This window comes from Strongylocentrotus purpuratus, unplaced genomic scaffold (assembly GCF_000002235.5).
Source record: "Strongylocentrotus purpuratus isolate Spur 01 unplaced genomic scaffold, Spur_5.0 spur5_scaffold_1, whole genome shotgun sequence".
Taxonomy (NCBI): Eukaryota; Metazoa; Echinodermata; class Echinoidea; order Camarodonta; family Strongylocentrotidae; genus Strongylocentrotus; species Strongylocentrotus purpuratus.
Window position 1 is genome coordinate 31,517,577 of NW_022145594.1, and position 24,738 is coordinate 31,542,314.

Below are 24,738 nucleotides of genomic sequence, written 5' to 3' on the forward strand. Positions count from 1 at the left end.
TCTGAAGGTAATTGTCCTAGGGGTAGTTTCCATGAATGATAGCCGTCTGACGGTAATTATCCTAGGGGTAGTTTCCTTGAATGATAGCCGTCTGACGTTAATTGTCCTAGGGGTAGTTTCCATGTATAGGGGTAGTTTCCAAGTATGATAGCCGTCTGAAGGTAATTGTCCTAGGTGTTGTTTCATGTATGATAACCGTCTGACGTTAATTGTCCTAGGGGTAGTTTCCATGTATAGGGGTAGTTTCCAAGTATGATAGCCGTCTGAAGGTAATTGTCCTAGGGATAGTTTCCATGTATGATAGCTGTCTGAAGGTAATTGTCCTAGGGGTAGTTTCCATTTATGATAACCGTCTGACGGTAATTGTCCTAGGGGTGGTTTCATGTATGATAGCCGCCTGACGGTAATTGTCCTAGCGGTAGTTTCATGTATAATAGCCATCTGACGGTAATTGTCCTAGGGGTAGTTTCCATGTATAGGGGGAGTTTCCATGTATGATAGCCATCCGAATGTAATTGTCCTAGGTGTTGTTTCATGTATGATAGCCATATCTGAATGTAATTTTCCTAGGGGTAGTTTCCATGTATGATAGCCGTCTAAATGTAGTTGTCCTATGGGTAGTTTCCATGTATAATAGCCATCTGAATGTAATTGTCCTAGGTGTAGTTTCATGTATGATAGCTGTCTAAAGGTACATGTAACTGTCCTAGGGGTAATTTTCATGGATGATAGCTGTCTGAAGGTACATGTAACTGTCCTAGGGGTATTTTTCATGCATGAAAGCGATCTGAAGGTAATTGTCCTAGAGGTAGTTTCCATGTATGATAGCCGTCTGAAGGTTATTGTCCTAAGGGTAGTTTTCATGTATGATAGCTGTCTGAAGGTAACTGTCCTAGGGATATTTTTCATGCATGAAAGCGATCTGAAGGTAATTGTCCTAGAGGTAGTTTCCATGTATGATAGCCGTCTGAAGGTTATTGTCCTAAGGGTAGTTTTCATGTATGATAGCCGTCTGAAGGTAACTGTCCTATTGATAGTTTCCATATATGAAAGCGGTCTGAAGGTAATTGTCCTCGGGGTAGTTGACCCTTGGATTAGTTGTTTGAGAATCATTGTTCTTAGTCAGGGCTAAATTTCCAGGAAGAGGGCTTCGAGAATAACAACCCACTAGGTACTGGTCCCAAGAATAATGGCCATATAATAGTTCAGACCCCAACCTTAAATATTTTTCATTTTATAATTTCATATTGATTTCATCATTTTCTCGTCAGTCATACAGTGTCGTCGACTCGAAACACCACCTCACGCTCTCCCCGGACCGTGCTCTCCTCCTTACAACACCGGCAAGATGTGCACATATTCTTGCATGGCAGGATACATGAAGATTGAAGGAAATGACAGCAGAGTGTGTGACGAGCATGGTGAATGGATTGGGACTCCTATACGCTGTGAGCAGGGTTAGTTTTTCAATTCCTAGTCATAGATAGCGACCTCAATTTCAAAGATATACGTGCCGAGTTGCATGCAGTGACAATGTGAACTTCTGGCAAACCAAACCAAACAAGGAGAATTGCATTAACGACTTGCCTGGTTTCTCTTTCATCGCTTCGCTGTTATGAGACATCTTTTAATGTCATATATCTTGAATGAAACATTGACATTAAATAATAGCGCAATGCCTTGAATTTCTAAATATTTGGTTGAAGGAAAAAATGTTAATGGCTATAAAAAACTGTCCTAGGGGTATTTTTCATCCATGAAAGCAATCTGAAGGTAATTGTCCTAGAGGTAGTTTCCATGTATGTTAGCCGTCTGAAGGTAATTGTCCTAAGGGTAGTTTCCGTGTATGATGGCCGACTGAATGTTATTGTCCTAGGGGTAGTTTTCATACGTTAGCCGTCTGAAGGTAACTGTCCTATTGATAGTTTCCATGTATGAAAGCGGTCTGAAGGTAAATGTCCTCGGGGTAGTTGACCCTAATTGGATTAGTTGTTTGAGAATCATTGTTTTTAGTAAGGGCTACATTTCCAGGAAGAGGGCTTCTAGAATAACAACCCAAAGGTAATTGTCCCAAGAATAATGGCCATATAATAGTTCAGACACCAACCTAATTATTTTTCATTTTATAATTTCATTTTGATTTCATAATTTTCTCGTCAGTCATACAGTGTCGTCGACTCGAAACACCACCGCACGCTCTCCCCGGGCCGTGCTCTCCTCCTTACAACACCGGCAAGATGTGCACATATTCTTGCATGGCAGGATACATGAAGATTGAAGGAAATGACAGCAGAGTGTGTGACGAGCATGGTGAATGGATTGGGACTCCTATACGCTGTGAGCAGGGTTAGTTTTTCAATTCCTAGTCATAGATAGCGACCTCAATTTCAAAGATATACGTGCCGAGTTGCATGCAGTGACAACGTGAACTTCTGGCAAACCAAACCAAACAAAGAGAATTACATTGATGCCTCGTCTGGTTTCTCTTTCATCGTTTCGCTGTTATGAGACATCTTTTGATGTCATATCTTGAATGAAACATTGACATTAAAAAATTAGCGAATGCCTTCAATTTCTAAAGATTTGGCTAAAGGAAAAAGTGTTAATGGCTAAAAACGGAATCATATTTGCATGATTGTGATGATTTTAATTTTGTTTATCAACTCACGTACTTAATCTATTGATAATTTATCATCTGCAGATTCTGGGACTCGAGCCCCTTCATCTTGTAATCCCGACCTGGCTTTCCTTGAAGAACCTCATAATTTAGAAGCAGCTGAAGGAGATCTATTAGAGCCAAAGTGCCGGGTCAGCGACCAAGATGCGACCTTGACATGGTTCAAAGACAGGCAAACGTTGGATTCAGGTGGGGACATCATCCAAAACCGATTTTAAAAAAGTAACATGGTACAAGACGGTATTCCAGAGACTACATTTAATGATAGCAAATAAAAAGTAAATCGTTGGTTATCCTCAAGAAGGCCTTAAAGGTATAGACCAGTTTTGAAAACGCCCCCTCTCAAAAAATGACATGGAAGCTCTTATTACCAATCAGGTGAAATTATATTTTTTGACTAATACGTCATGATACAAATTTTGCCGGGAAACCGCTTACTAATTGATATAATTGGTAAATTATGATATCTATCCGGACCGGATAGATATCGCGCACGTGTCGCGTAGTCCCATATACATCTTTATGTGTACAGTGCTTGTAAATTTAACAAAACTGGGCCTAATTTCTTATCATTTTGATGATTCTTATGATACTTATATGCTTGACGACCGACCTTTTGTGATCGAGTCCGCAACGTTTCTTTCACAATGCAATTGCATGGGTATATAATAGAGGGCAGCACACGGACGTACGCACGGATCGGAGTGTAGTGTTATGAAGTGAACGCCCAGTTGCCTACTTCACGAACGACTATATCTTTAAAGATAAACTTGAGTTCTGGTAAAATAATAATTCTCACAGAATCAAACGAAACTTACACTAAATGTTCAAGATTACAAATCATTTGCCAAACAATTTTGGTAGAAAATGTATACTGGCTGAGTAATGAGCATAAAAAGATAAGGAAATCAAGGTATAAATAGCCCCAACACTATTTGAGTAATCCCATATACATCTTTCTGTATAAAGTGCTTGTTACTTAACTAAGACTGGGCCAAATGTATTATGATTTTGATGACTCCAGAACCTTGCAGTATACACCAATACTTACATGCTACATGATCAACTTTTTCTGATCTATTGCACACCTTTTCTTTCACAATGCAATCGCATGACCAGAGTTCAACTTTATTTTTAAGTCCCTGTATTTTCCATGAAACGTACGGCCTTCTTGTGGGAAGCCGACGAAATGAACAGAACAAAAAATAATAGTAAAATTATGAATTGAATCAGTGAATAGTAACATTTTGCATTGCATAATTTCAATGAAATTAACTAGATAGGTTATAAATCGAACGAACATATTATTGCAAGCACTGTTTCGTAAGTTCGAGTACTTTAGAACGAAGAGGAAAAACACCCCCACAAGAGAGACAGAGAGAAGCACACCACTGAAAGCCCGAGAAAAATTAAATAAGGGCAAGACAAATTGTAACAATAATAGTCCCAGATAATTCTGGAGTGGAGATTTTGCACACAGTGTGTGCGGGAAAGCACTGAAACCAAAGACCAGGGTAATAGTATATTTTGTAAAGCGCTTAGAGACATTTGTATTAAGCGCTATATAAAAGTTAAATATTATTATGGAGTCGATTTGGCGGCGTCACTAGGTGTTATGTGTTTATTTTGCTTTCTTGCCAATCTGGTAAAGATGTAACATAGTGATACATTTTCAAGAAATTTCAACCCCCCCAAAAAGCATAACGTGGTTAGTTTCTATCAAATCCGCCCTAAGGTGCTGTGAATGGTATCTTCGTCGACCAATACAACCAACTAATCATTCCAAGCTTCAATGCACGACACGCAGGACTCTACTCATGCGTTGTATTCTCCGGGGACAGGGAATGCATAAGATCTGAGGCCAATATAAGTAAGTCCCTTGTTCTCAAATATCGATATGATAGAATGATTGCCTTAGAATGATAAAGTATTAAGTTGGTTTATCGATACTAAAAGTAAAGTTTATTGTTCATACAAAAAGAGGTGAATTGAATGAATTGTCTCTTTTCTACCTCCTTCACACAAGCGCATTTGAAGTGGCAAAGGGAGAGCCACCCCAGAAACACATCAAAATTAGGAAAGAAAAAAAAAGAATGATCACATTTACTGTCATATGATAATAATAATTATATTGGATATTTATATATCGCACATATCCACCATGCATGGTGCTCGAGTCGCTCCAACTACTACCCTGGCTCTGCTATAGGCAGCCGAATTCGGCGCTCACAACATTCAAGGAATTCCTTCCTACTGGTACGATATCGTCGATCTCGTCAATCTCGTCGAGAAATAATTGGCGATAAAATTCACGACGTCGTCAAAAGACGAAATCGCGAATTATTCCATTTAACACCTGGGTGGAGAGTGGCAAATGTAGATTAATATCATGGGTGTCGATCCGTAACTGATACCTATTCATCAGGGGGATGATCTATTCATTCATCCCCCTGATGAATAGGTATTACGTAAGTATCGACACCCATGATTAATATCTTGCCAAAGGACATTAGTACATAACATTTTACAAATCAAAATGGACCATCTTTGTTTTTGGAACCTTTCCGAATCCTCCCCCCCCCCCTCCCCGACGCCAATGTCTAGATACGCCGCTGTTCCTTCGTTTCATGCCATTCTTTGCTTTCATGTACATTGCTGACAGCTTTCAACCCCCGGAGCTACTTCGAATTCGTTCCCGAGAATGCGTATGTCAATTTTGGTGACGATCATCAGTTCCAGTGCTCTCCCATAGAAATCGCATGGAGTGTCATCTGGGAGAAGGATGGGCGACCGCTGGAACAAGGAGACGTTTTCATCGTGAGTTGCTAATTTTCTAAATTAATGACAGTTGCAGACTGGGGTTTCATGCATTCAATAGTATAGATATAATGACTGCTATAATTAGAGGAACAGTTGTTTTATAGGCTCAAGGGGATGTCACATCCTGATATAGCAAGATGCAACGTTCCCGAGTGCCTATAAAACGACTATTACTCGAATATTAAAGCAGTCATTATATATTTTATATACCGTAAAAAGGGTCATAGAATACATGTGCGATTGTGCTCCTGTAGAACAGGAAACAAGGAAAATGAACAAAGTTCAGTAACTTTTGTCATAAAACTCCATAAAACTCCAAATTCGCAACATATTAACACAGACTGCGAGAGTCTAGACTAGTTGTTGTAAATGTTTACAATGCAGTTCAGGGTATTGAATGTAGGCCTAGGGGCTTGGACCTGCTGGCTTGAAACGAGGTCTGTGTTGAAAACTTGTTTTAAGCCCGTCACAATTTTTCGGTCAAGAAAAAAAAAAATACGTGTATTACGTGTACGACCAAAAATAATTCATATTCATGAATTAAACAATATATTTCCTTGCATCACTTATTCCGTGGATGTGAATACATTCTTCTTTTTTTTTTAAACTTATCTTGAAATATTTTGTATATAAATATGTATATATATATAAAATGTTTTAAATGAATTTGGGCCCCTCTTCCTCTCATGAATTCAGTTAGGCCTGTACATATAGGCCCAAATTCACAAAGGAGGTTTGTCGACAAACCTTGGTTTTCGTACGTCATATGACGCGTTTTTACGCGTATTTTACAAACCTGGTTTGTTAAGAACAAAAGGAGGTTTGTCGACAAACCACCTTTGTGAATTCGGGCCAAGATGTATTTCCATAGATTCAAGTGCTTCTATTTATTTTATTCTTCTATCTTGCAGCGTCGAGGAAACCTCTATCTGATAGATATAAGGGAGGGAAATGAAGGGCAGTACACTTGCGTTGCTCGTGACCAGTTCGGGCGAACCAAGGGTCGAGTACATGCCTGGCTTTATTTGACTGATCCACCTCAGATTGACATTTCTACAGGTAGGGCTTAGGATCAAATCCTCTGATACATGTCGACAGTCGCCATCGTCGTAGTAGTTATCGGCTGCGACACCCCTGGATAATTAACCTTCGGAAATCACCCCGAGGACAATTACCCTCGGAAAATACCCACTAGAAGAGTTACCGGCCGTGGACAATACCACCCCCCCCCTCCAGGCCAATTACCGAAAAATGTTCTGCTTTCATTAAAATCAACTTATCATCAGGGTGGACTTTCCCTGTAAGAATAGGGTCTATTCGCTATTCATAAGGACCGCTATTCACAATACGAAATCGAGGTAGCTATTCATAAAACGAGAAAAGGGTCGCTATTCATAATTTATATTAGGGGTCACTACTCATAAGGGCCGCTATTCATAACACGAAATGAGGGTTTTTTATTCAGAATACGAGGATAGGGTCGCTATTCATAAAACGAAGAGTTCAAGTTCATTTTATTCAAAACCACACAAAACATGATAATCTTTTACATTAAAAAGAGACTGGTAAAAGTACATTAATCAACATATATTAACTTGATTATATCATAAAATGAATGGTGTTAGGACCCTGTAGACGCTAAGCTTGTGAGCGGGGCCCCATAGTCAACAAAATACATACACTACATGTATATACAAGTGATGGAAAAAAACTCAAGTAAGCTACAGAATATAGAGCACACAAATACCCACACACACGTGCGCGCGCACACACACACACGCCCACACACACAACAAACACACTAATGAGTAGGTCGATCCTTAGTGGTCTATGAGCATTTGAGACTGAGAAATTATTAAGATTATGTCAGTCTTCCAAGTAGGTACGTTTTAGATAACCTTCTAAGCCTATAAAGAAATTTACTATTTTTTTTTTATATCATCAGGCAAGCTGTTCCATTCTTTGATGCAAGAGATATGGACAGAGGTCAGGGCCCGTATTCAATAAACTTCTAAGACATTTTTCTTAAGTCTAAGAAAATGTCTAAGAATTTGTCTAGGTTAAGAAAGTTGCCTTAGCCGTATTCTAAACACGTAAAGCAGTTTGTCTTAGCTAAGACGAAAGATAAGACAAATTCTTAGACCCGATGACGTCATGTTGGAAAGTTGATGTGGTCGACTCGAGCGAATTAATTGCAACTCGATTTGCCTATGTAATTTGCGTGTTAAAATAAAAATCGCACCGCACGAAAATTATACACTAACATGTATGGGAGAGCGTAAGGGAGGAACGATGCTCACATAATTATTTCGGGATTGACCAACTGACACTAAAACAGTCTAGTCAAGACCACCTGAGGCTAGATCTAACATCCACTGTAGGCTTTTTATACTTTTCTGTCAAACAACTCCGAGGAGCCCAACCGGGCTTACTTATGTCGCAGCACCGCAGGGTCTGTGAGTATGAAGGGAGCGCCGTCGCTAGCCGGCCGACCAGCGCTAGCATTGGATTTGGAGCTAGATCTACCCTTTCAATTGTTTTACATCGTCTACTGTTATGATATGGCCTAAAATTAATCAAATGGCTAGATGTAACCTTTATCAGACTCATACTATAACAAATTTTGTCTCACCTAATATTATGCCGATTGCACATTATTCCCTGTTTCCATACTTTAGCGCCAAAGACTAATAAAGTAAGAGACGGTTTCTTTATATACGACAGCCATGTCATGATTTAGTGTTATGCATGTGCCACTACTATACTCGTACAAACAAACATACATAAGTACAAGTACACAGAGCCTATGGCGCTCCTGCGCGCTGCGCCGTCGACGCTGTATTACGCGCGCGAAGCTTACGTTGTTATATAGGTCAACTGATAACCTGCGCTCGCGCTGCATGCATTGTTTTTATTCCATTTGATCGAAACCCGAAGCGGTTGAGCTGCCGGTGCCAAAGCCCCATTTAAGCATCCTCGTAGTATGCTTAAATATAGGGTAGATTTCTTACTTATCTTAGATATCTCGATTGTATTAGAATACGACATGCTACTTAAGTCCTTTTTCTTAGATAAAATCTAAGAATCCTTCTTAATCTTAAGGCAAATTTCTTAAGTCCCCATTGCTGTTATAGAATACGATTTTTGGCTAAGATTTTTTCTTAGCCAAAATTTAAGAAAAAGTACTTAGATTTCAAGCTTAAGAAGTTTATTGAATACGGGCCCAGAGTGATATTTGTTCTTGCAAAAGGCTGAAGAATAAGACCCCTTTGGCGTGTATCATAATCATGAATTTGTTAGTTTTGACGGAATAAATCTTTTAACGTACATTCATGAAGCATAGACTGAGTTTAAACATAAACAATATGCAATTGAATGACACGAGTCCACCTAGTGGTAATATTAGGGACTTTTAGATTTGCGTGGACTGAAACGTGTGACGTCCATTCAAGACAGTGCATTAAAAGGACGTTGATCATAGCAATCCGCATTGTCTTCGTGCGAATCTAAAAGTCCCTATTCTAAGTCGAATGAACAATGGAGAACTTGGATGTCTATAATTAGTATTAGTAATAAGCCTTATTGCCTTCTTCTGCAATACTCTGAACTAATCAAGATATGGCTTACAAGGGTTTCCCCGAGCAACATTACAATATGTCAAATAGGGAAGAATAATTATATAATGTTATCAGCACTCTTTCAGGTAAAATGAATTTTAATCTAAAAATGACACCTACACTTCGGGACAACTTAGTCCAGCATCTAAATGATAGTTCAAGATAAATGCTCATCCATAGTTAACCCTAAGAACTGAACATCTTCACTTTGCGCAACATCATAGCCGCCAACATTAAGAAATGTAATACCATCTGGAAGCTTTTTACCCTTTGATGCTTTTTCAACATTCAATAGAGGGTCACTATTCATAATACAAGGAGAGGGTCGGTATTTATAATATGAGATGAGGTTCGCTATTCATAAAACGAAAAGGGGATCGCTATTCATCATACCAAATGATGGTCGCTATTCATACAACGAAATGAGGGTCGCTATTCATAATAGGAGTAGAGGGTCATTATTAATAAAACGAAATGGGTGTCGCTATTCATAAAACGGGAAGAGGGTCGCGATGCATAATACGAAATGAGGGTCGCTATTCATAATACAAGGAGAGGGTCGCTATTCATAATACAAAATGAGGGTTGCTATTCATAATAGGAGATTTATAATAGGAGTAGAGGGTCGCTATTCATTATACGAAAATAGGGTCGCTATTCATTATAGTAGAAATGGGTCGCTTTACTACTAGTAGTACTACTACCACTGCCAAACCGTTTTCTGCTGCTACTTTCTCCTCCCACTACTTCTACTACTGCTATACTACTAGTACTACTGCTACTGTTTACTGCTTCTACTACTACTACTACTCCCGCTACTGCTACTACTACTACTTCTACCATTTCTACTACTTCTACTCCCTACCAGCCTCTACTATTATTAACTTATACATGGTTAAGGAAAACTGATATTATGTAGGCCTAAATATAATATATCGGTGTATTTGTTTCACTCAATGGGAATATAGTAGGAGACCAGCCTGTAGGTTCCGTGACCAATCTCTGGGAACAAAGGTTTGAAAGTGTTTTTGTGTTCCCTGATGAATATCGAACAATTTTGACTTGGGCTGCCCCCTTGAAAATCCCAGGCATTTTCGTGAGGGGTCAACACATTAAAGGTCAAACAGGGGTGGAAATTACATATATTCCAATCGTGTCGATATGCATATCAAATTACTCGTCCAAAAATGTATAGTTTGCTATACCTCCGACCTTAAATGAGGGCGCTATGGTCAAAAAGGGCAATGCACTTTAGAAATTCACCAACACAGTTAACATCGTCCGATTCTAATGATTTTAGGGTCTAATAATATGTTTTCTGACATAACAAATTCAACTAGGCAACTTTTAAAAGTAAAAGTGCTTACCTTGACCATGTACATTCAAAATGGCTGCCGTTTCGGTGACAAACATTTAACAACTTCTTATCTATGGGTTTGGAGGAAATTTCAAGGTTATGGCAACCATTTTGTTATTTTAAATGTTGCTTAGTTGAATTTGTTATGTCAAAAACATATTATTAGACACTAAAATCATTAGAATCGGACGACGTTAACTGTGTTGGTGAATTCATCGGGGAACACAAAAACTCTTTCAAACCTTTGTTCCCAGAGATTAGTCACGGGACCTACAGGCTGGTCTCCTACTAATAACCCGCTACTAATTTCACGTATTGAAATACTGAAAAGAGCTTCATTGCTCACTACTTTTACTAAAATGACCATAAATACTTTCTTTTTGTTGTTTTATTTCTAGTTTGCGGCACGATTACGTACTGGAAAGAGAGCAAAGCTCAAACCACTCCCTCACCAGCGATAGTTGCTAGCACCGAGGCCGCCGGTATCGACGAAGATTCAAGCAACTGGAGCAGCGAAAGTATGAACGTAGCAGGCAGAAGCTCAGGCCGTGTGACCGGAGGAAATATAGCAAATCGTGGTTCGGCGCCCTATATGGTCCGGATCTGGGAAAACAAACCTGAGAAATGGGATCCATGGACCTTTACCTGCGGCGCGACACTCCTGGACCAGAGGTGGATTTTGACTGCTGCGCATTGCATGTTTGACAAGCACGGAAACTTGATTACAAAGGAAAATATGAATTTATTTTTCGGAGATTATGACTCAAACGTACTAGAAGAGTCGGAAAAGAGCCGACAGCCAGCGGAAATGATTGTGCATGAGGATTATGACAAGACGAACTATGATAATGACATTGCCCTGATACGTATCGACCCACCACTGTGGGAGTTCACTCCTTACATTCGTCCTATTTGCCTGGCTCCTGGGGTTCTGGCCAGTCGTATCATGGAGACCAATATCAACGGACGTGTGACCGGATGGGGACAAGAGTCTCTCAAAAGTCAAACCAATCAGTTTATGAAGGAGGTGGAGTTACCTATTGTTGACCGGCAAACTTGCGAGGAGAGTGTTGACGAGGATGAAGGAGAGTTTACTGACAACATGTTCTGTGCTGGTTACCACAGTGCGCTGCAGGATGCCTGCAGTGGTGACAGTGGGGGTCCATTTGCTTTTCGTCATGATGATGGACGGTGGTATCAAGTTGGTATTGTAAGCTGGGGCGTCGGGTGTGCTAAGGAGGGAGAATACGGGTTCTACACAAGCATCTCTAGATATCTTCATTGGTTACGTTCTAAGAATGTAACAGTTGCATATTCTCTGAAAGTAGAGAGACAGTTCAACGAGAGTCAACTCAGTGAGACACTGTTCTTTACAGTGAGATCTCCTAGCAATTTTACTGTTGCAGCAGGTAGCGTGGTCGACCTAGAGTGTTTCCCTAACAGATTTGATGCGTCCGTTCAGTGGTTCATAGGGAATAGCATCAGACCAGGTAAAATGTTACTCGATCTCTACGTAAATAATATTTCTTGTCAGAATGACATGTTTTGATTCCAAGCAGTATTAGATGGGTGGTAACAACAAACACGGGTTATCTGACATTTGGTCCTTTCAACGACATGTTCGTCTAATATTGAGGGTAATGCCGACACCACACTAGACCGACACCAGCTAGACCAAATGCAGACGAAAAAAGCAATTAAATGTAACCCAATTAGCCCCAAAGTGGTCGGTTTGGAGTCAGTGACAGTGTGAAGTCGTTTTTGTTATAGCATCAAGTCAAGATGTACAGTGACAAATTCGTCTAATATGCCAAAAATGTGACGTACTCCCATTAACGTTTACAGTCATTTTGTGTTAGTTTTAGAGAAGTTTTATGTTTTGTTTTGTTTCTTTAAGGCCTGGAAGTTCCTGTCAAAGTGAGAAAGGCGTTTCGGAGCTTTTCTCATTTGTTTATCCCTATAAAGCAGTGGATTTGAAGTGTATTCATGCGTCGAATATGACTAGAAATAAGTCACAATAATTTTGGATCAGAGGCTGATGCTACATAATGTATAGTCCCAGGTACCCATGTCTGTGGCCATTGATTTCAAATGTTTATGATTTTAGTCAATCTGTCATAACTTGATGATTCTAAAATTCATGCCCCACAATTGTTTGTTTTTACAACATTATTAACCGCCTTGTCCGCCCAAAATAACTTCTAGATTTTCATGACAGGTACTCAACTTTGTCTTTAAAGTTTGACACAAAATCATGATGCCTTTTATACTTTATAGTATATTACCGGAAAATTAATTGAACCTTGATATTATGCCCATTGAACCTTGTGGTGTTAAATGTTGTTTCTAAACATTTGTGGTTCCAATCTGACTTTAAAACTCCTAAAATCCTTTTAATTACTCTCTTGTTATTCGCAGTGAGAAACCTTGTGGAAGGAGTGCGCATCCTACCTCCTGGACTAGTCTTACACTTTGACGCCGTAGAGGATCGTTTCTCTGGAATATACTCGTGCGAGGCCAGGGTCGATGATGAGGAGGGGGAGCAAGTCATCAGGGCAACCTTCCAACTACGTAAGTGGCTTGGTGGAACCATATCGCCGAATACAAACAGATAGTTGTGATACGCGCGCGCGGTCATAGGTTAAATCATTAAAGGGAAAGTTGAGTTTTTGTTTAAGACTACAAATGCCTTCAAAGTTCATGGTTATCGCTCTTATTCTTATTTATGACATTTCTAGTGTCTTTTTAGGACCTAAAATTGCTATGAAGGTTATTTTAGACCCCGAAATGTGAGAAATTTAGATTAAATCTAATCATACTAATTCAGCTCCACTTGAAAAAAATATGGTTTACCGTTAATCTATAATCTATAATAGTAATACGCTAAGGCTCCGCGGGGGGCGCGACGTCTCCGCCGGCCTTTGTATTCTATTGTTTTTTAATGAGATCGCCGACCCAAGTTGGTGCGGCTATCTCCTCCTGAACCCTGCCCTCGGGGTACCGGTGACCGGTGCCGTCGTCCGCGGGAGAGTCTACTCTAGCGAATTGGCTATACTCCGCCCGAGGTCCTCCTCCGTGTCGACGTCCAGGGCGAAAACAGACGCGACATGCATAATGCAGGATATGCGTGACGACAGAGCTACCTCATGGATATTCAACATGACATCCGTAGACACACGACCGATGACTGTCCACTCACATTAAGTTGCGTATTAAATGCACGACGCACAGGGTCGGGCTTACCCGAGTAAAGCATCTTTCTATAGGATATCCATTGTATAGTAGCTGCACGAGCCACAGAGATACACACGAAGCTTCCCGTCCACGTCCAAACTTAGGGACCTATTTCCATCATTATTGCCGCGATTTTTATATAGGTGTCGTGAATGGAGGTATGAAATGAAAGCTTATTTTGTGATTATTACGGCCATGCTACTAAATTTTGATTATCACTTTCTAAAGGAAAGTTTTCACAAGAAAACCATTGGACTGACGGTTGCAGTCGCAAGCTGCCTTCAGTCCTCACACACAGTGCAGTGTAACACCGGCACCGCGCTCCACAGGCTTCCGAGGCCTGCGGCGTCGGTGTTCGAGCTTCATGGAGTTACGCTGGAGTGTGTGCGAGTTCGATCAGCTGAGCTGAGCTCGAGTCGAAGAGATTTGACACTTTGAAATTGTTATCTGTCGGTTTGCATCACGATTTCAATATAGTTTCGTGAATAGATTTACGAAACCTGAGCTTAGAATTAGTAAAAGTATTACTAATGTCTACGTTTTTAAACGACTGTCTGATTTTCTTGTGAAAATTTTACTTTGAAAAATGATTATCGAAATTCATGGTCAGAAATAATCACAATCTAGATCTATTAATTAGATCTATGTTACAGTTCTTGCATCAAAGCAATGCATGAAAACTTAGTTATTGAACTAGAAAAATGTTGTTTTTTTAAATAGGCAATTAGACCTATGAAGTATTAAGCCTGAAACCTTCGCCTACTAAACAAATCTCAACAAAGTGTAGGCCTATCCTTTTATGAATTAATGAAAAAGTAGCCCCAGAAAAGAGAGCCCCCGAAAGTTGAAAAAGTAGCCCCAGAAAATTTCCCAAAAATTTGAAATGGAGCCCCCGAAATGAAAAAACTTAATTTTTTGCCTGCGCACCCCCTCTATAATCCCGCAGATTTCCGCGGGTCCTGAGTTGAGTGTATATATAATATAGGCGTGGGGTCCACGGGTTTCAAGGGGCCTTAAACCCCCAAAAGCTCGGGGGTTACGTTTTTCAAAGTTTGGGGGGGGGGGGGGGGGGGGGAGAGATCAGATCGCAGCGAGTTGAGTGTATATATAATATAGGCGTGGGGTCCACGGGTTTCAAGGGGCCATAAACCCCCAAAAGCTCGGGGGTTTTAGGCGTATAGGGTCAGATGAGCATATTTTTAATACTTTATTTTTGACACTTGCGGGTCACTAATTGGAGTGGGGTCAATACGTAGAGTTGCGTAGTGTTGCGTAACAACTACGCTGGCCTACATTACTATATGCTGAGGGACGGAACTGGGTACGCAAGATGAACGAAAACAATTCAACATGTTTAATTTTTTTCGCGTACTTTCGGCGTAGAAACTTGACGTAGAAAGTACGCCTTTTTACATACGCAACACTACGCTACATGCCTACGCAACAGTATGCTACCCTACGCCAGATCGACAAAGCAGTAAAAGCTTTCCACACAGTAAGCAACCATAAGCAAACCTGTACGCCAGCCTACGCATAACCTACGCAGGGACTATTTTCTCATTAATACGTGGCCTAATTTCTGCGTAGTCGGTACGCCACACTACGGAACTCTACGCAGTTCCAGTGGCTTGAAGAATAACTACCGGTACAGTTGGATCGTTTTTTAAATTTTTATATAAGGCCAGATTTAAAAAAAAACATGTTTAGCGTCCTGTTTTTTTCGAAAAATGGGAATGAGGAGGCCCTTTTTTTTTTCTTCTTTCAAAATGGCCGCTCCATACATTTTCCCTGACATTCGGGCTTTTTTTCAAGATGGCGGCCGACAATTGTTTTTTTTTTTCTTTTTTAATATCAGAAATAATTTTAGCAGTGCTTTTCATGTTTTTTTTCTTTCAAAAAAAAAAAAAAAAAAAAAAAAAAAAAAAAAAAAATAGGAGGCGGCCCCCAAAAAGGAAACGGACAGGACACTGTTTTATTTTCTTTAAAAAAAACGACAAAAAAACAACAAAAAAAAATCAAAAAAATTTCAAAAAATAAATAAATAGGAGGCGGCCCCCAAAAAGGAAGCGGGCGGGGACGCTAAACATGTATATTTTATTTAATGGCCTGAATGGCAAATAAAGTTCTTGGTGGTTTTAATTTAAACACTCTCTATATATCTATTTACACCCCCCGCCCCCCTCTAGAATCCCGCGGATTTCCGCGGGTCCTGCTAGTCTATAATAGTAATACGCTAAGGCTCCGCGGGGGGCGCGACGTCTCCGCCGGCCTTTGTATTCTATTGTTTTTTAATGAGATCGCCGACCCAAGTTGGTGCAGCTATCTCCTCCTGAACCCTCCCCTCGGGGTCCCGGTGACCGGTGCCATCGTCCGCGGGAGAGTCTACTCTAGCGAATTGGCTATACTCCGCCCGAGGTCCTCCTCCGTGTCGACGTCCAGGGCGAAAACAGACGCGACATGCATAATGCAGGATATGCGTGACGACAGAGATACCTCATGGATATTCAACATATTGCATCCGTAGACACACAAAATTGTATACACAAAAATCGGTCGTAAAAAAACTCGAACCATATTCCATACCTTACCTGGCTTACCATGTCGCACGCAAGTACGCCAAAACACGTACATTTTCGCAGTTGCGAGATCGAGACGGAGCGTAGGGCTCGAGTTTTTGGCGGTCGATTTTGTTTCGGTAGAAGCTGAATCTAGACCATGAACCACTAAACATCGATCGCGAAACTGCAATCAATTTCCATCACGAATTCACGATTGCTGCAATATTATAAAGTTTCCATAAATAGAGGTATGAAATAAAAGCCTATTTTGTGATGTTCTCGCCATGTTTACGTAATTTTGATAATCATTTCTTCAAAGTAAAGAAAATCAGACAAAATCACCGTAACTGACAGTGCATTGCCACGTACTGTGTACTGTGTGAGATGAGCTGAGTTGCAGTTGAAAGTGTGTGAGTTGAATTCGAGTCGAAGAGATTTGACACTTTGAAATTGTTATCTGTTGGTTTGCATCATTATTGCCGCGATTTCAATATAGTTTCGTGAATAGATTTACGAAACCTGAGCTTAGAATTAGTAAAAGTATTACTAGACTCTAATGTCTACGTTTTTAAAAGACTGTTTGATTTTCCTGTGAAAATTTTACTTTGAAAAATGATTATCGAAATTCGTGGTCAGAAATAATCACGATCTAGGGTCTATTATGTTACAGTTCTTGCATCAAATCAATGCATGAAAACTTAGTTATTGAACTAGAAAAATGTTTTTTTTTTTTTAAATAGGCAATTATGAAGTAGGAAGCCTGAAACCTAATAGCCTACTAAACAAATCTCAACAAAGTGTAGGCCTATCCTTAGACCTATATGAATTAATGAAAAAGTAGCCCCAGAAAAAAGAGCCCCCGAAAATTTCCCTAAAATTTGAAATGGAGGCCCCGAAATGAAAAACTTAATTTTTTACCTGCGCACCCCCTCTAGAATCCCGCGGATTTCCGCGGGTCCTGAGTTGAGTGTATATATAATATAGGCGTGGGGTCCACGGGTTTCAAGGGGCCATAAACCCCCAAAAGCTCGGGGGTTACGTTTTTCAAAGTTGGGGGGGGGGGGGGGAGAGATCAGATCGCAGCGAGTTGAGTGTATATATATAATATAGGCGTGGGGTCCACGGGTTTCAAGGGGCCATAAACCCCCGAAAGCTCGGGGGTTTTAGGCGTATAGGGTCAGATGAGCATATTTTTAATACTTTATTTGTGACACTTGCGGGTCACTAATTGGCGTGTGGTCAATACGTAGAGTTGCGTAGTGTTGCGTAACAACTACGCTGGCCTACGTTACTATATGCTGAGGGACGGAAAGGGGTACGCAAGATGAAAGAAAACAATTCAACCTGTTTAATATTTTTTCGCCAGCCTACGCATAACCCACGCAGGGACTATTCCCCCATTAATACGCAGCCTAATTTCTGCGTAGTCGGTACGCCACACTACGGAACTCTACGCAGTTCCAGTGGCTTAAAGAATAACTACCGGTACAGTTGGATCGTTTTTTTGATTTAAAAAAAAAAACATGTTTAGCTTCCTGTTTTTTTTAAAAAAAGGGAAGGAGGAGGCCCTTTTTTTTCTTTTTATTTTCTTTCAAAATGGCCGCTCCGTACATTTTTCCTGACATTCCGGCTATTTTTCAAGATGGCGGCCGACAATTTTTTTTTTTTCTTTTTTAAAATCAGAAATACATTTTAGCACTGCTTTTCATGTTTTTTTTCTTTCAAAAAAAAAATAAATAAATAAATAAAAAAAAAAATAAAAAAAAATAGGAGGCGGCCCCCAAAAAGGAAGCAGGCGGGGACGCTGTTTTTTTTTCTTTAAAAAAAAAAAAAAACTTTTCAAAAAATTTCGGAAAAAAAAGTAGGAGGCGGCCCCCAAAAAGGAAGCGGGCGGGGACGCTTAACATGTATATTTCTTAATGGCCTGAATGGCAAATAAAGTTCTTGGTGGTTTTAATTTAGACAGTCTCTATATATCTATTTACACCCCCCGCCCCCCTCTAGGATCCCGCGGATTTCCGCGGGTCCTGCTAGTCCATATAATAATACGCTAAGGCGTCGAGGGGGGTATCCGGGCTCCATTTTACGGCGCCCAAATCTCCCCTCCCGCTCGCCCCCGGGCGCCGCCGGGCGGTCCCGCGGACGGACGGGGTTTCAATCTACGGAATTGGCCACGTCCCGGCCCGGTGCGACGTCCCGGTCGTCGTCGACGTCGTCGATGCGTCCGCACGTCCCACTTATCCGTCACGAATTTCATGCTTTAGCATGAAACGGAAGTGGACGAGCGGTCTGAGGCGCCGGTTGCGTTCGATTCGCCGGCAGCTCTTGCACTTTTTGCACGCACGGGTTCGATCCCGCCTCCGTCTCAAGTGTTTTTTTTTTCTTCCCCGTGTTTGTTTTGTATATTTTAGATGTTGTAATCTTTACCATTTTTTTATTTTAATTAAAATGTAGACCTCATATTTAAAATTTAAACGAGTCGAGTCTTTATTTGATATTTATTAGCTTATTTCATGATCAGCGCAACAGATGTCTTCCCATCCACGTCCAACTTAGAGACCTATTTCCATCATTATTGCCGGGATTTTTATATAGTTTTCGTGAGTGGAGGTATGAAATCAAAGCTTATTTTGTGATTATTCTGGCCATGTTTACTCAGTTTTGATTATCATTTATTAAAGGAAAGTTTTCACAAGAAAATCAGAGAAAAACATCGTTCAGTTTCAAGAGCTCTGCCGTACGCGTACAGTGTGTAGTGCAGTGCAGCTGCGCTGGCTGCTCGACTGAGCTGAGTGAGTGAGCTAGCTATTCAGAGTCGAAGAGACTATGAAGGGCCAAACATGCCAATATTCGACAACTATACGCTATATTATGTATCCATCCATGCGACTATTTATGTCTATCCATTCATTGAAGTAGGCCTACACGTGAACACAACAGCGGGCAGGCCGAAGTGCCATAAGATCGTTGGGGGGGGGGGGGGCAAAATATTTTTTTTGCATCTTACATGTTACAAAAAAAATCTGCATCTTACATGTTACATGCAGACCCCACAAAACATTTTTCAAAGTGTGGGGGGGGGGGTCAGGTAGATAGAAGCGAGTTGAGTGTAGGCGTGGGGTCCACGGGTTGTGGGGGGGGGCGAGGGGGATCAGGTAGATCGAAGCGAGTTGAGTGTAGGCGTGGGGTCCACGGGTTTCAAGGGGCCATAAACCCCCGAAAGCTCGGGGGGTTTAGGCGTTTAATTAGGGTCAGATGAGCATATTTTCAATACTTTATTTGGCGTGGGGTCAATACGTAGAGTTGCGTAGTGTTGCGTACCAACTACGCTGGCCTACGTTACTATATGCTGGGGGACGGAAAGGGGTACGCAAGATGAACGAAAACAATTCAACATGTTTAATTTTTTTCGCGTACTTTCGGCGTAGAAACTTGACGCAGAAAGTACGCCTTTTTACGCAACACTACGCTACATGACTACGCAACAGTACGCTACCCTACGCCAGATTGACAAAGCAGTAAAAGCTTTCCACACAGTAAGCAACCATAAGCAAACCTGTACGTCGGCCTACGCATAACCTACGCAGGGACTATTTTCCCATTAATACGCAGCCTAATTTCTGCGTAGTCGGTACGCCACACTACGGAACTCTACGCAGTTCCAGTGGCTTAAAGAATAACTACCGGTATAGTTGAATCGTTTTTTTTTTTTTATATAAGGCCAAATTAAAAAAAAAACATGTTTAGCGTCCTGTTTTTTTGAAAAATGGGAAGGAGGCCCTTTTTTTCTTTTTTTTTTCTTTCAAAATGGCCGCTCCGTACATTTTCCCTGACATTCAGGCTATTTTTCAAGATGGCGGCCGACAATTTTTTTTTTTCTTTTTTAAAATCAGAAATACATTTTAGCAGTGCTTTTCATGTTTTTTTTCTTTCAAAAAAAAAAAAATAAATAAATAAATAAAATAAATAAATAAAAAAAAAAATAGGAGGCGGCCCCCACAAAGGAAGCAGGCGGGAACGCTGTTTTTTTCTTTCAAAAATATTTTTTAAAAAAATTTTAAAAAAATATTTAAAAAAAAGCGGGCGGGGACGCTAAACATGTATATTTTTTTAATGGCCTGAATGGCAAATAAAGTTCTTGGTGGTTTTAATTTAGACAGTCTCTATATATCTATTTACACCCCCCGCCCCCCTCTAGAATCCCGCGGATTTCCGCGGGTCCTGCTAGTATAATAATAATAATACGCTAAGGCTCCGCGGGGGCGCGACGTCTCCGCCAGCCTTTGTATTCTATTGTTTTTTAATGAGATCGCCGACCCAAGTTGGTGCGGCTATCTCCTCCTGAACCCTCCCCTCGGGGTCCCGGTGCCCGGTGCCATCGTCCGGGGGAGAGTCTACTCTGTGGAATTGGCTATACTCCGCCCGAGTTCCTCCTCCGTGTCGACGTCCAGGGCGAAAACAGACGCGATATGCATAATGCAGGATATGCGTGACGACAGAGACACCTCATGGATATTCAACATGACATCCGTAGACACACGACAGACGACGAGCAACTCACATTAAGTTGCGTATTAAATGCACGATGCACACGGTCGGGCTTACCCGAGTAAAGCATCTTTGTATAGGATATCCTTTGTAGTAGCTGCACAAGCCGCAGAGATACACACGAAGCTTCGATCCCGTCCACGTCCAAACTTAGAGACCTATTTCCATCATGATTGCCGCGATTTTGATATAGTTTTCGTGAATGGAGGTATGAAATCAAAGCTTATTTTGTGATTACTACGGCCATATAGTCTAGACCTATACTAAATTTTTATTATCATTTTCTAAAGGAAAGTTTTCACAAGAAAACCATTGGACTGACAGTTTAGTCGCAAGCTGCTTTCATACAGTGCAGGGCTTCTGTTCAGTGTGTGTGAGTTGAGACGAGCTTGCAGGAAGCTCCAACACCGGCACCGAGCACCGCAGGCGTCCGACGCCTGCGGCGCCGGTGTTCGAGCTATGGAGTTACGCTGTAGTGTGTGTGAGTTAAGCTGAGCTGAGCTCGAGTCGAAGAGATTTGACACTTTGAAATTGTTATCTGTTGGTTTGCATCATTATTGCCGCGATTTCAATATAGTTTCGTGAATAGATTTACGAAACCTGAGCTTAGAATTAGTAAAAGTATTACTCATGTCTACGTTTTTAAACGACTACCTGATTTTCTTGTGAAAATTTTACTTTGAAGAATGATTATCGAAATTCATGGTCAGAAATAATCACAATCTAGAGTATATTATGTTACAGTTCTTGCATCAAATCAATGCATGAAAACTTAGTTATTGAACTAGAATTTTTTTTTTTTTTTTAAAATAGGCAATTATGAAGTAGGTAGCCTGAAACCTGAGCCTTCTAAACAAATCTCAACAAAGTGAAGGCCTATATCCTTTGATGAATTAATGAAAAAGTAACCCCAGAAAAAAGAGCCCCCGAAAGTTGAAAAAAGTAGCCCACGAAAATTTTTCCAAAAATTTGAAATAGAGCCCCCGAAATGAAAATCTTAATTTTCTGCCTGCGCCCCCCTCTAGAATCCCGCGATTTCCGCGGGTCCTGAGTTGAGTGTATATATAATATAGGCGTGGGGTCCCCGGGTTTCAAGGGGCCATAAACCCCAAAAAGCTCAGGGGTTACGTTCTTCAAAGTTGGTGGGGGGGGGGGGGGAGAGATCAGATTGCAGCGAGTTGAGTGTATAGGCGTGGGGTCCACGGGTTTCAAGGGTCCATAAACCCCCGAAAGCTCAGGGGTTTTAGGCGTTTAATTAGGGTCAGATGAGCATATTTTTAATACTTTATTTGTGACACTTGCGGGTCACTAATTGGCGTGGGGTCAATACCTAGAGTTGCATAGTGTTGCGTACCAACTACGCTGGCCTACATTACTATATGCTGAGGGACGGAACTGGGTACGCAAGATGAACGAAAACAATTCAACATGTTTAATTTTTTTCGCGTACTTTCGGCGTAGAAACTTGACGTAGAAAGTACGCCTTTTTACATACGCAACACTACGCTATATGCCTACGCAACAGTATGCTACCCTACGCCAGATCGACAAAGCAGTAAAAGCTTTCCACATAGTAAGCAACCATAAGCAAACCTGTACGCCAGCCTACGCATAACCTACGCAGGGACTATTTTCTCATTAATACGTAGCCTAATTTCTGCGTAGTCGGTACGCCACACTACGGAACTCTACGCAGTTCCAGTGGCTTGAAGAATAACTACCGGTACAGTTGGATCGTTTTTTAAATTTTTATAAAGGGCCAGATTTAAAAAAAAACATGTTTAGCGTCCTGTTTTTTTCGAAAAATGGGAATGAGGAGGCCCTTTTTTTTTTCTTCTTTCAAAATGGCCGCTCCATACATTTTCCCTGACATTCGGGCTTTTTTTCAAGATGGCGGCCGACAATTGTTTTTTTTTCTTTTTTAATATCAGAAATAATTTTAGCAGTGCTTTTCATGTTTTTTTTCTTTCAAAAAAAAAAAAAAATAGGAGGCGGCCCCCAAAAAGGAAACGGACAGGACACTGTTTTATTTTCTTTAAAAAAAAAAAAAAAAAAAAAAAAAAAAAAATCAAAAAAATTTCAAAAAATAAATAAATAGGAGGCGGCCCCCAAAAAGGAAGCGGGCGGGGACGCTAAACATGTATATTTTATTTAATGGCCTGAATGGCAAATAAAGTTCTTGGTGGTTTTAATTTAAACACTCTCTATATATGTATTTACACCCCCCGCCCCCCTCTAGAATCCCGCGGATTTCCGCGGGTCCTGCTAGTTTAATAATAATAACACTACACGAGCCAGCTGGTTGTGCGTATCATAACCAACATGGCAAATTCAACTATACAACTTTCAAAATTTAAAGTGCTTACCTTGACCACGTACATTCAAAATTGCTGCCGTTTCCGTCACAAACATCTAACAACTTCTTATCCATGGGTTTTGGGGAAATTTCAAGATTATGGCAATCACATTTGATTTTAAAAGTTGCTCAGTTGAACTTGTTATGTCGGAAAACAAATTATTAGACACTAAAATCATTAGAATTGGACGATGTTAACTGTGTTGGTGAATTTCTAAAGTGCAATGACCTTTTTGACCATAGCGCCCTCATTTAAGGTCGGAGGTATAACAACCTACACATTTTTTTGAATCCTTATGACCAGACGAGTAATTTGATATGCAATTTAATAAGGTTCAATGTGTTGGTGAATTTGACCACCAGTCAAAAGTGTATTGACCTTTTCACGTTTTTTACCATAGCGCCCTCATTTATGGTCGGAGGTATAGCAAACTATAAATTTCTGGAATCCTCATGACCAGACGAGTAATTTGATATGCATATTGACACGATTGGAGCTATTTGAATTTCTATCCCTGTGTGACCTTTGTTGACCCCTCACGAAAATGCCTGGGATTTATTTCCTGCAGCCCAAGTCAAAATTGTCCGGTATTCATCAGGGAACACAAAAACACTTTCAAACCTTTGTTCCAAGAGATAGGTCACGGGACCTACTGGCTGGTCTCCTACTAATTAGAAGAGAACTAAATCTAAAACTGTGTTTCAAGCAGGAAATCAAATTGTATGCTAACTTCTAATTACTGTATATTTATCTTTTGTTTTTATTCAGAGGTTACTGCAGCTTGATGGTGTTAAGTCCAAACCAACTCGACAATGCAATCATGGTTGAAAGGAGAGATGTTGTGTTTTTCTTCTTCTATTTCTTAAACGGCCACTCTAACCAAAACGGGCTAAAAAATAAAAAAAAAAGACATGTAGAATAATTTTTGAGGGACATTCCGAACATGATAATGATTTTTTTAAATAGAAATCAGCAATAATTCTGTAATCCAGGTTTACAAATTACGACTCAGAACGCTCAGAAAAGACCCAGTTTCGGAGCTGTATTGCGCAATAGCATATGACGTCCCTGCATGAGACTTCTAGGTAAAAAGGAGGTGGTTTAGGCATTAAAATGTCTTAGGCAAACTATGATATCAATTGAGAAGAAAAAAAATATTTATCCGAAAAATAATATGCACTTGATAATCCCAGTACGTTTCTGGCAATTTCGTCACTCCTAATTATGAATAACAATGAGATTGTAAGATCTTTAGTTGTAGGACAAATACAAGGACATTCCCGCAATGACGTCAACTGCGCCATCAAGCCACGTGACCGTATTACCTTTTTCGAGGGCGTAGCCAAGCAAGCGTGAGATCTGTAAAATGGATGGTTATTATCATTTTTTGGTCAATTTAGAGATATTCTGAAAAATCGGAGGCTGGAATATTAATAAGTAGAGGTGTATTCATGTTTGGAAAGGCTATGTTAGTTGGGTTACATTGGCCCTTCAAACGTCTACTTATACTTCGAATACTGTATGCATGGTGTGATCAACAACTGTAGGAAATAACGATTAGTGATTTATT

The 24,738-nt window shown here is 40.4% G+C and overlaps 1 protein-coding gene across 1 annotated transcript; it reads left to right on the forward strand.

Moving 5' to 3' along the window:
• Window positions 1-1,276: 1,276 nt before the first annotated feature.
• On the forward strand, window positions 1,277-24,065 carry LOC100892938. Its single transcript, XM_030978688.1, has 9 exons — window positions 1,277-1,457; window positions 2,161-2,346; window positions 2,702-2,866; window positions 4,413-4,547; window positions 5,340-5,494; window positions 6,409-6,556; window positions 10,870-11,961; window positions 12,890-13,042; window positions 23,937-24,065. Exons 1-9 carry the CDS (start codon window positions 1,349-1,351, stop codon window positions 23,951-23,953), a joined length of 2,160 nt encoding a protein of 719 aa, XP_030834548.1. The 5' UTR covers window positions 1,277-1,348; the 3' UTR covers window positions 23,954-24,065.
• The last annotated feature ends 673 nt before the right edge of the window (window positions 24,066-24,738 follow it).